The sequence below is a fragment of the Pyrus communis genome, chromosome 16 (genome assembly GCF_041283825.1).
Source record: "Pyrus communis isolate YQ-2024b chromosome 16, ASM4128382v1, whole genome shotgun sequence".
In the NCBI taxonomy this organism is placed as follows: domain Eukaryota; kingdom Viridiplantae; phylum Streptophyta; class Magnoliopsida; order Rosales; family Rosaceae; genus Pyrus; species Pyrus communis.
In genome coordinates, this window is record NC_142580.1 from 26,412,314 (window position 1) to 26,424,610 (window position 12,297).

The 12,297-nt window shown below is 39.8% G+C and overlaps 1 protein-coding gene across 1 annotated transcript; it reads left to right on the plus strand.

Annotated features, from left to right (window-relative positions):
- Window positions 1–6,586: 6,586 nt before the first annotated feature.
- Window positions 6,587–9,885, plus strand: LOC137732886 (uncharacterized). The gene is made up of 6 exons (XM_088687213.1): window positions 6,587–6,781; window positions 6,841–7,530; window positions 7,867–7,989; window positions 8,205–8,584; window positions 9,040–9,472; window positions 9,559–9,885. Exons 1-6 carry the CDS (start codon window positions 6,587–6,589, stop codon window positions 9,883–9,885), a joined length of 2,148 nt encoding a protein of 715 aa, XP_088543339.1.
- Window positions 9,886–12,297: the final 2,412 nt, after the last annotated feature.

The following is a 12,297-nucleotide window of genomic DNA, read 5'->3' on the forward strand; positions in this document are numbered from 1 at the left end:
TTTTAACTACTAAGTTCGTATCAACAAGGATATATGGCTAATCTTAGTATTGGTGGCTACATTTAAGGGTATGATTCTTACCCACACTACTGTACCTTACTTATACTCTGACATCGCGTGTGAAATGGGTTCGCTCCCACTCGTAGTGCACTCTGGTATTTAGACACTTTTAGATTCAAATTGATTCACTTTTTATACACTATCACATATTATGGCTTTGTCACCTTCCAGGTGTCGGCCAACACAGCTCGATTTGGGGTCCTAGTGGACATTCCGGGTTGGGGTGTGTCAGTTGCCCATGAGAAAAAATAGGCTGCAATAGATACAAGCGGACAATTTTCAAGGATTGTCCTTGGCTTTTGTTGATTGTCATCGCATAACAAATTTTTAGAAGGAACTGTTGCCTTCGTAGCGTAAAGGGAAATTTATGTTGAGATGATTCACTAATTATCCTGGGGATATAAACTCTTTCACCAATGTTGGTTCCCATAATGATTTTTGCTTGTATAATTTGGTCGTTTAATTGCATCACAACCAACTGTATTCCATTATACAACCTAACATCTTGGTTTAAATTCCTGATCAACATCACTCCGGTGCCAACTTTCAAAACCAACTTGTGGTGCGGCAAACCAAGTAAATTAAGTTGGCTCAAAAATTCTATTGGATAAAGCACATCTAAATTTTCTAAATTTTCTGTTGAAGAAGACAACGAATCAAAACTAAGATAGGCACGACTTTTGTCGGGCACCATACCCAACAAACAATCGTTTATTTTAGTGGTTGTATCATTACATGGCGTCACCACAACTCTTTCTTTCAAATATGGCATATCTTAAATATTTGTTTTGAAATTGGTATACACAGTTGAAACCATGGCTTTGATGGGATCTTCATCAAAACGGATAAGGAATTGTTCAGGAATTTGAACCTAATAGCATTCTTCATCAATTGAAGATAAAGACCTAGCAACAGTACCGTTGCCAATGTCTAATATCCACTTTGCAAAATCAGCGAGTTCTTGTTTTTCCCTTTCGTCCAAACTTGTTTTCGAAAGCCTTATGTTTTTCTTCAAAAAGAATATGGTTAAATAGGGCAAAGATATAAACTCGTCAATGAAGCTTCAACAATGTCAACGACATTTCCATTTGGAACAATAGGAAGAATATGCTTGAAATCACCTCCAAAAAGATTTAGCTTACTCCCAAATGGCAAATGGTCAAAACCTGGTTTTGACCCTTTAAGAACATCACGAAGGGATCTAACTAGAGTTTCAAAACATCATTTATGATTCATGGGGGCTTCGTCCCAAAGAATAAGAACAACTTCAGTAATTAGTTTTGCAAGATGAATCCCTTTTTTTATTTCACAAACCAAACAATCTATGATGTTGATAGGAATTTTAAATCTAGAGTGAGCCGTTCTTCCACCAGGAAGCAAAAGGGAGGCAATTCCAGATGAAGCCATCACTAAAACAATTTGATTTTGGGATCTAATTTTAGCTATGATGGTGGTCTGCAAAAAAATTTTGCCTATCGCACCATGACCATGCACAAAAAACAAGCCATACATGTTGTGAATTGTTTTTATGACACTGTGATAAACATATTTTTGCTCTCTATTTAACTGGTTGATCAAGAGCAAGTGCTCATGTTTCAGCTTGTCAACATTGTAATCTAACTCTGCCCTCAAACTTCTATTCGCAAGTCTATCCATCATCAAATTGTTTGGTCATGGTAGGTGATGATTCGACAAAGAACTATTTGCAGCAGTAAACAATTTTTCTAACTCGTACAAAAGTGAATTTCTAAGTTCATCTTGGTATTTAGAGACATCTTGCAGGTCAAAAGCATTGATCATGTTTTTCAAAATGTGATCACACATCATCTTCTAATACGTTTGAAACAAAGTTGATGGATCAACAACATCACAAAAAAGAACCAATGTGACAAACAATTGCCTAAGTTGAGAGGATGATGCAGTGACAACGGCTTGTAATATTACATTATTCCATTCCCTATCATCACCTAATAAACCAAGAGAGGTGCATGCAGCTCGAAATGTCGGTTGAAGAACACCATCGACAGTCCTTAAATGGTCAAATCCAAAGCTACATTTTCAGTAATTTAGCAACAACCTCAAGTAATATAATTCACCAACAATAGGGTGACCATATGCAACCCTACCTAGAGATCTACCTCTTTTTCTACGGGACCACTGTTCCTCATCATTTTTCCATACATACTTGGTAGGAAATTCAACGTAAGATAATTCACATACATCAGGGTCTTGGACATTGGTTTGAAACCATTGTGTTAACATTGTGCTTTCAAGATTAGGGTGATTAACAGCATGGTTGAGATCATTGGTCTCTCTGAAAAGAACATTTTGGTCAAATGGAAGGTGTATAGACAACCTCTCAACCAATGGTTTTCTAAAATGAATGTGAAACTGTAACAATCTCCAAACTACTTCGTAAGGGCATAAGTATCTACGGTTTAGATAAGATACAATCTCATTGAACTCCTCATCCTCAAAAACCACTTTAGTCCAATCAACACCTTTAGTTATGTACTTAAAAAGATACTAAATGTGACGACCCGTTCCAATTTTTCATAATAATTTTCTCCCCGAGTATGTAAGATGATGATTATGCCCTTGGTGGCTTAGTGACGTGGATGTACGTATGCAGTTTTAAATTATCTTCCTCGTTATCGTAATTAAATTGTGCTTGACATCACAAGTACATTGATGCAAGTTAGACTTGAATCGGGTCGTAACGAGAAAGTTACGATCATTGAAGTGCGTAAATGAGTAATAACGAACCAATTATATGGGCTCATTTTCTCTTGGGCCTAATCAGATTTTATTATTTTCTTCTTCTGCCAATCACACCAACACGCACACATACACCCTCACCTTTTCTCAACTTCCTTCTTAACTCTTCTCTCCGTCCGTACATCTGAGATACCCCAGCTCGCAAGCTTAACCAAATCAGCATAGATCGATCTTATAAGGACCACCATCATCCTCCTCTTGACTTCACGATCATCACTATACCCTTAATTTTCTGTTTTCGTAAACTCTAACACGTCGATTCTCGAGCTTCATCACGGTGGAACTTTGGACCACGTGATCGTGGACGATTCATGAAGTTTTGAGGCTTGAGGAACCATCCAATCAACTTCCCTAGAATTTTGGAGTAGTTTTGGAGTGGAGTGGACGTCAAAATAGGCAAGTTCGAGAGGGTACATAGTTGGCCAAAACTTTTGAAGGTTTTTCTGACCGTTTTTCATTGGATTTTGGACCTCTAATAGGTACGAACATGTTCTACTCTTCAAGACCTTCAAATCCATATAAATTTCATGGATTTTGGTTGAGAAATGATAAAGTTATAAGCTTTAGAAGAATTTTCCAGTTTCCAGGGAGTACAGACAGCAGCTTGCAATGGCGGAAACCAATGGAGTAACCGGAGGAGAAGGTGAATATTCCATCAAAGATAAAGGAATATTCCTAACTGCGTCAGGTACTGTCAGTTATCTTTAACGGAATATTCCGTCAAACTGAAGAAATATTCCTAACGACGTTAGGGTTTCTGTCAGCTTGGTATGCATGTGCCTACGCGTGGCCGGCACATGGTGGTGTGTCTGACGTCCAAAAGTTTTTCTAAAAATATAAGAGTGTTTGTGTTGTCGAGTAGATCACTTTGGTATATTCAAACACCCCATTCGAGCAACGTATGAGAAGTTATTCCTAGGGTTTGTGTATGTGCTTTAAAATTAATGTAAAATTAGTTATTTCGCATATAGGTGAGACGTACCCCAAGGACGAATGTGGACAAGTGAGATTGGGGGGCTACGATCCTTCTACTTATCAGTGAGTTGACATTTGCTTTCTATATATGTGTATATATATATATCGTGGTTTCCAGAACATTTTTAAAAGGATTTATGCTTTAAATGCCATGTCAAAATGAGTTACATTTTAAGTATTGCATTACTATAAATCCTGAATTATATCGTGTGATGCTGCGAAGGCCCAGGTAAGCTTCAGGTGAGTAAATTGTGATGGTATTGGTTGCATTGCACATTGTTATGCATAGATGCATTTAGAGCTCATCATTGTTGCACCCCGGTGTTAGTGCTCCAGCACAAGGATAGGGCACAGTCCTTCACGTGATGTTCACCTCCCGTACCGCATGCTCACGTTGGATCCAAGTTTGGTGCCATCCCTATCGTACAAACCACAATAGGTAGTTTCGACTCGTAAGTGACCCGCGATTATTCACATAGCCTTCACGTGATCGTAGCACTTGAGCGTATATATTACACTTAGCCTTATCATACAGACCACAATAAGTGGTTCCGACTCATGTGCTAGCATTTATTGATGAGCTATAGATCCAGTCGTACAAGTTACATTAGGTGACTCTAACTGGCATATTATTTTATATTGATTTCACCTGGCTGACATCTTTTAGTGCGAAAATGTTATGACATGGCATACTGCAGTTTATACTGGCCTTGTCCATTGGTATTCGTATGTATATACGTAGTATTATTTTCTAGAGACTATACGGGTTTTACAATGAAGGGTTATTATGTTCAGAAAAGATAAATGTGTTTTCAAACGTTTTGTTTTTGCCCACTCACCCTTCTGTTTTGCGCCCCTCCAGGTCTTAGGTAGCTATACATATTGGTGGCTCACAAGGACTTCTCGACAGTTCTGACTATCCACTAAATAACTGTAGGGATCTTCTGCCCGTTTGTATAATTAGTACTTTTTTTGTTTGACTGCACTGTTGATACCTATGCTCTAAATACTTGTATTTGGTTATGTTCACTTTCACACACTTATTTCTAGTCTAAATAAGTTTGAGTTTAATTTTTTTTTTTATTATAACCCACGTTTTCGCATAATTATCACTTCTGTTGTGCACTTGGTTATGTCACCCTTACATGACGGCCAGCACATCTAGACTCAGGTCGGGGTATGTCAATTTGGTATCAGAGCACTAGGTTTGGCCAGTCCTGCATTTTTGTTGAAGTCCTAATTATTTTGATCTCTTATGTCAGAACCATGTCGCCTCGTAGAGAGCCATGTACTTCTTTTGAGTCTAATTTTCCAAATATTGGACATCTTAGTGAAGCTATTGCTAATGCTATTTAGTCCTCACTTCGTCTTCCCCAGAGGACCCATTTGGAGACTGTATATAACTTCAAGCTAAATAAGAGGTCTAAGGGAGCTGAGCGTTGGCTCAACCATGTTGAGAAAACCTTTTAGGTGATGCAGCGGCATGGAAATCTTTCTGAGGACAGATGGGTCTAAACGGCCATTTGGTTCTTATGTAAGAAAGTTGCATTGGAAACAGGAATCTTTTCAGTTGACAACTAAAAATGCCACAAATTGGGAGATTTTCAAACATCTATTTCAGAGGAGATTTATACCTCCGGAGTATTTGGATCATAAGAAGGAAGAATTCTCGAATCTGAAGCAAAGAAAAATGTCAGCCACTGAGTATCATCGAAAGTTCACTGATTTGTCCCGATATTGTCTAGAGATTGCTGCAAATCCTGCTGAGATACTCCGACGTTTTAAGTGGGGTACTCGTAAGAAGTTGCGTTCTATGGTGACTTCAACTCCCTGTTCTACATATCAATAATTTTTCGAGGTTCTACTTTTGGTTGAGGACTCCTAGAATGCTCCAGATGAAATAATACTAGTAAGGATAAAGGGCAATCATCCTACGATCCTCGTAAGACACATAATTTTAAACGAAGCGGTACTAGCTCTGGTTCATCTAGTGGTGGTTCGAGTTCTACTGCGCCGTGGAGGGGCAGCCAGTCTTTAAGAGGTTCTCGATTCCAGAGACAGAGAGATTCTAACAATTCTGGTGCTCCACTTTGTCGAAGATGCAATAATCGACATTTTGGGGAGTGTAGACGAGGTAGTAGTGGATGTTTCACTTATGGCCAAATGGGGCATCGGGCTAACCAGTGCCCGCAGAATCAGTAGAAACCCCAGCCTTCTGCTTTACCACTAGCGGTTCCCCTTCAACAAACTCAGGGGCCTCGTGATTATACCTCGACAGGCTACGGTGGTGCTTACCACTATCGAGGGGATGTAGCTTCGTATTCTGGTAGAGCCTATCAATATCCAGTTGATCCGTATTATTAGGGTGGTTATCCACCATATCAGGGAAATTATACCCCATATGCACCATACCAGGGTGGTAGACCACAATGGTATGCTGGAGGACAATCTCAGAACTTTGATGTTGCTTCTAGTAGTGCTGGTTCGATGAGGCAGCCTAATCAGCCTAATCAAGGATGAGGAATTCAGGGATGCAGTAATCACGAAAATAAAAGTCGTGGAGGTCGGCAGCAGGCGCAGGATCGTGTTCATCACATTACTCCGTAAGATGCTGAAAGTAACCTTGATTTGATTATGGGTACGTTGAATATTCTTGGTCATTTTGCTAGAGTATTGATTGATTCAGGTGCTTCACATTTCGTTATTTCTCATATGTTTGCTCAAACGACTCAACCTTACCCCTACACCTCTCAGGTATGAGTTAGAGTATTCGATGCCTAGAGGTGAGACATGTTATGTTAGCAGGGAGTATCAGGGAAGTCTTGTTCTGGTGGAGGATGTTGTCATGCTAGCTAATCTTGTTCCTCTGGATATTGTCGATTTCGATGTTATTCTGGGTATGGATTGGTTACATTACAATCGTGCCAAGTTGGATTGTTATGAGAAGGTTGTCACTTCCATTGGTCGGGTTTGCTTATGGTTACTTTTGTTGGCAAGCGTTGTGGATTAAGACAGGGGGTTATCTAGGCTGTAAGAGCAAAGAAACTATTGAGGAAAGGATGTCAGGGCTATCTAGTTCATGTGGTATTGAACAAGGATACTTCTCCTCGTGTGGAAGATGTTTGGGTAGTCAGGCATTTTCCTGATGTTTTTCCTGATGAATTACCTGGATTACCACCAGATTGTGAAGTGGAATTCACTATAGATTTAATTCTAGGTACAAATCTTATTTCTTTAACCTCTTATCGAATGACTATAGCTGAGTTAATAAAAGTGAAAACCCAATTACAAGAACTTGTTGGTAAAAGTTTTATCCAGCCGAGTACTTCACCATGGAGAGCTCCAGTTTTGTTTGTACGAAAGAAAGACGGAACTGTAAGGCTGTGTATTGATTATCGACAATTGAATCGGGTGACGAATAAAAATCGTTATCCGTTGCCTCGTATTGATGATCTTTTTTACCAGCTTCAGGGTGCATGTGTGTTTTCAAAGATTGATCTAAGATCAAGGTACTATCAACTAAGGATCAAGCGTGAGGATGTCCTGAAGACAACATTTCGAACTCGATATGGTTATTACGAGTTTCTTGTAATACCATTCGGGTTAACCAATGCTCCAGCTGCTTTTCTGGATTTAATGAATCGAGTATTTCGCCCATATCTTGACAAGTTCATTATTGTCTTCATTGATGATATTTTGGTATATTCTAAATCTAAGGTAGAGCATGCTAGACATCTCACGCTAGTTCTGAAGAACTTGAGGGAACATTAGTTGTATGCTAAATTTAGAAAATGTCAATTTTGGCTGGATCAAGTATCGTTCTTGGGACATGTGATATCAGCCTAGGGTATTCTTATGGATCCTTATAAGGTAGCTGCAGTAGAGAATTGGGAATAACCTCATACTGTCACGGAAGTATGGAGTTTTCTTGGTTTAGCCGGCTATTATGGACGTTTTGTGAAAGATTTCTTAGCTATAGCTCTGCCATTGACGAGGTTTACCAGGAAGAAAGTTAAGTTCAAGTGGAGTGATGATTGTGAGTGAAGTTTTCAGCAGCTGAAGTATTGGATCACTCATGCACCTGTTTTAGCACTTCCAGATGATAGTGGGAACTTCGAGATTTATACTGATGCTTTCTTGAATGGCTTAGGTTGTGTGTTAATGCAGTATGGCAAGGTGGTTGCTTATGCCTCGCGATAGTTAAAGCCCCATGAAATGAATTATCCTACTCATGATCTTAAGTTGACGGCCATTGTTTTTGCTTTGAAGATTTGGAGGCATTATCTTTGTGGGGAAAAGTGTAAGATTTTTACTGATCATAAAAGCCTCAAATATATTTTCTCACAAAGATTTTTACGGATCATAAAAGCCTCAAATATATTTTCTCACAGAAAGATCTTAATCTTCGGCAGCGAAGATGGATAGAATTACTCAGTGATTACGACTGCACGATTATGTATCATCCTGGTCGTGCGAACACAGTGGCAGATACACTTAGCAGAAAATCATGTAGCCGAATTAGTGCTCTACATGCATGTCGTATTCCCCTTCTCACTGAAGTGAGATCTATTAGAGTTGATTTAGAAGTGGAAGATCGGGAAGAAGCCTTACTTACTAGTTTTCGAGTCAGACCAATCTTGATAGATTGTGTGCTCGAGGCTCAAATGAATGATGCAGAATCTCAAGAATTAATTCAGGTAGTTTCAGACGGGAAAAAGAAAGATCTCAAGATTAGGAATTCTGATGGTATGCTGATGCAGGGCAACCGAATGTAAGTACCTAATGTCAAAGAATTAAAGAAAGATATACTAGATGAAGTGCATGTTTTGGCTTATGCAATGCATCCTGGGAGTACCAAGATGTATCATACTATTTGACCCTTCTATTATTGGCCTGGTATGAAAAGAGAGATTGTTGAATATGTGAGTCGTTGTGCAGTATGTTAACAAGTCAAGGCAGAGAGGAAGTAACCTTTTGGGTTATTTCAGCCACTTCCCATACCTCAGTGGAAATGGGAGGATATTACCATGGATTTTACGTACAAGCTACCTCATACGCGGAATGGTTATGATGGTATTTGGGTGATAGTTGATCGACTCATCAAGTCAGCACACTTCATACCCGTTTGAGAAAATTTCTTGTGGAGTCAGTTGGCAAAACAGTTTATTTTGAAGATTGTCAAGTTCCATGGTGTTCCGATTAGTATCATTTTTGAAATGATCCCAGGTTCACTTCTAAATTTTGGGTAGCTTTCCAGGAAGCTCTCGATTCGAGATTGCTCTACAGCACGACTTATCACCCTCAGACGGATAGGCAATCTGAGAGAACCATTCAGACGCTGGAAGATGTGCTGAGAGCCTCGGTTTTGCAGTTTGGAGATGCTTGGCATAAGCATTTAGCTTTGATCGAGTTTGCTTATAATAACAACTATCACTCTAGTACTGGTATGTCACCTTTTGAGGTGTTTTATGGTAAACCATGTCGTACTTCGTTATGTTGGTCTGAAGTTGGCGAGAGAGTGCTGGTGGATCCTGAGATTGTGGATAAGACTACGCAGAATATCCAGGTGATTAAAGCTAACCTAAAAGCGGACCAGGATCGACAGAAGAGTATCGCCAATAAACATGTCACTGACAGAGTATATAAAGTTAGAGATTGGGTATTTCTAAAGTTATCTCTGTGGAAAGGCGTGCTATGGTTCGGTAAGAAGGTAAGTTAAGTCCTCGGTATATTGGACCGTATCAGATCACTGAGCGAGTTGGTGAAGTTGCCTACAGGCTTGAGCTACCTCCAGAGTTATCAAAGGTACATGACGTTTTCCATGTATCTATGCTTCATCATTATGTCTCTGATTCATCGCACGTGATCCCTCCTCAACCACTAGAGATTAATCTGGATTTGATCTACGATGAGGAGCCGGTGACGATCTTGGATTGGAAAGATAAAGTTCTTCGGAACAAGACCGTTCGTATGGTGAAAGTTTTGTGGAGGAACCATTTAGTCGAGAATGCCACCTGGGAAACTGAAGAGCGTATGCGAGACTTGTATCCACATCTGTTTTATGGTTATTGATGTGTTGTTGATGTGTAGGAATTTCGAGGACGAAATTTTCTTAAGAGGGGTTGATTATCACGACCCGTTCCAATTTTTCATTATAGTTTTCTCCCCGAGTATGTAAGATGACGATTATGCCCTCGGTGGCTTAGTGATGTGGATGTACATATGTAGTTTTAAATTATCTTCCTCGTCATCATAATTAAATCATGCTTGATGTCATGAGTATGTTGACGCAAGTTAGACTTGAATCAGGTCGTAACGAGAAAGTTACGATTATTGAAGTGCATAAACAAGTAATTACAAACCAATTATATGGGCTCATTTTCTCTTGGGCCCAATCAGATTTTATTATTTTCTTCTTTTGACAATCACACGCACACATACACCTTCACCCTTTCTCTCTTTCCTTCTCGACTCTTGTCTTCATCCGTACACCCGAGACACCCTAGCTCACAAGCTTAACCAAATTGGCACGGATCGACTCTTCTCTTGGTAAACGTTGACCAGTCAATTCTCAAGCTCCGTCATGGTAGAACTTTACATGATGTGATCGCGGACGATTCATGAAGTTTTAAGGCTTGGGGAAGCTTCCAATCAACTTCCCTAGCATTTTGGAGTAGTTTTGGAGTGGAGTGGATGTCGGAGTAGGCAAGTTCGAGAAGGTACATTGTTGGCCAGAACTTTTGAAGGTTTTTCCGACCGTTTTCCTATGGCTTTTGGAACTCTAATATGTACGAACGTGTTCTACTCTTCAAGACCTTCAAATCCATAAAAATTTCATGGATTTTGGTTGAGAAATGATAAAGTTATAAGCTTTAGAAGAATTTTCCAGTTTCCAGCGAGTACAGACGGCGACGTGCGATGGTGGAAACCGGCGGAGTGACCAGAGAAGAAGGTGAATATTCTGTCAAAGATAACAGAATATTCCTAACAACATTAGGTATCGTCAGTTATCTTTAACAGAATACTCTGTCAAACTAATGGAATATTCCTAATGGTGTTAGGGTTTCCGTCAGCGTGCCAGGCACTTGCCTGCGCGTGTGGCTATGACTTGGCCGACGCATGGCGGCGTGTCTGACGTCCAAATTTTTTTCTAAAAATATGGGGGTGTTCATGTTGTCGAGTAGATCACTTTGGTATATTCAAACACCCCATTTGACACTGTATGAGAAGTTATTCCTAGGGTTTGTGTATGTGCTTTAAAATGAACGTAAAATTAGTTATTTCGCATATAGGTGAGACGTACCCCGAGGACGAGCATGGACAAGCGAGATGGGGGGCTACGATCCTGCTATATATCAGTGAGTGGGCATTTGCTTTCTATATATGTGTGTATGTGTGTGTGCGTGTGTGTGTGTGTGTGTGTGTATTGTGGTTTCTAGATATATGCTTTGTGCTTTAAATACGATGTCGAAAATGAGTTACATTTTAAGTATTGCATTACTATAAATCGTGAATTATATCGTTTAATGCTGCGGAGGCCCAGGTAAGCTTCAGGTGAGTATATTGTGATGGTATTGGTTGCATTGCACATTGTTATGCATAGATGCATTTAGAGCTCATCATTGCTGCACCCCGGTGTTAGTGCTCCTGCCCGAGGCCAAGGCACAATCCTTCACGTGATGTTCACCTCCCACACCGCACGCTCACGTTGGATCCAAGTTTGGTGCCAGCCCTATTGTACAAACCACAATAGGTAGTTCCAACTCGTAAGTGACCCGCGATTATTCGCACAGCCTTCACGTGATCGTAGCACTTGAGCGTACATAGTACACCTAGCCGTGTCGTACAGACCACAATAAGTGGTTCCGACTCATGTGCTAGCATATATTGATGAGCTATCCAGTCGTATAGGTCACATTAGGTGACTCCGACTGGCATATTATTTTATATTGATTTCACCTGGCTTACATCTTTTAGTGCGGAAATGTTATGACATGGCATACTTTAGTTTTTAATGGCCTTGTGCATTGGTATTTGTATGTATATACATAGTCCTATTTTCTGGAGACTATACTGGTTTTACAGTGAGGGGTTATTAGGTTCAGAAAAGATAAATGTGTTTTCAAACGTTTTGTATTTGCCCACTCACCCTTCTATTTTCACCCCTCCAGGTCCTAGGTAGTTGTACATATTGGTGGCTCATGAAGATTTCTCGGCGGTTTTGATGATTTACAAAATAATTGTAAGGATCTTTTCCCCATTTGTATAATTAATACTTCGTTTATCTGACTGCACTGTTGATACCTATGCTCTGAATACTTGTGTTTGGTTATGTTCACTTTCACACACTTATTTCTAGTCTAAATAAGTTTGAGTTTCCTTTTTTTATTATAACCCACGTTTTTTGCATAATTATCACTTATGTTGCACCCTTGGCTACGTCACCTTGACATGACGGCCATCACGTCTCGACTCCGGTTGGGG

Excerpts from the sequence above, each read along its gene's own strand:
- LOC137732886 (XM_088687213.1), top strand. The coding sequence starts at position 6,587 with ATGCCTAGAGGTGAGACATGTTATGTTAGCAGGGAGTATCAGGGAAGT. Across the intron at positions 7,531-7,866 it reads TGGTATATTCTAAATCTAAG|CAGCTGAAGTATTGGATCAC; the intron begins GTAGAGCATGCT and ends TGAAGTTTTCAG. Across the intron at positions 9,473-9,558 it reads TATATAAAGTTAGAGATTGG|ATCACTGAGCGAGTTGGTGA; the intron begins GTATTTCTAAAG and ends GGACCGTATCAG.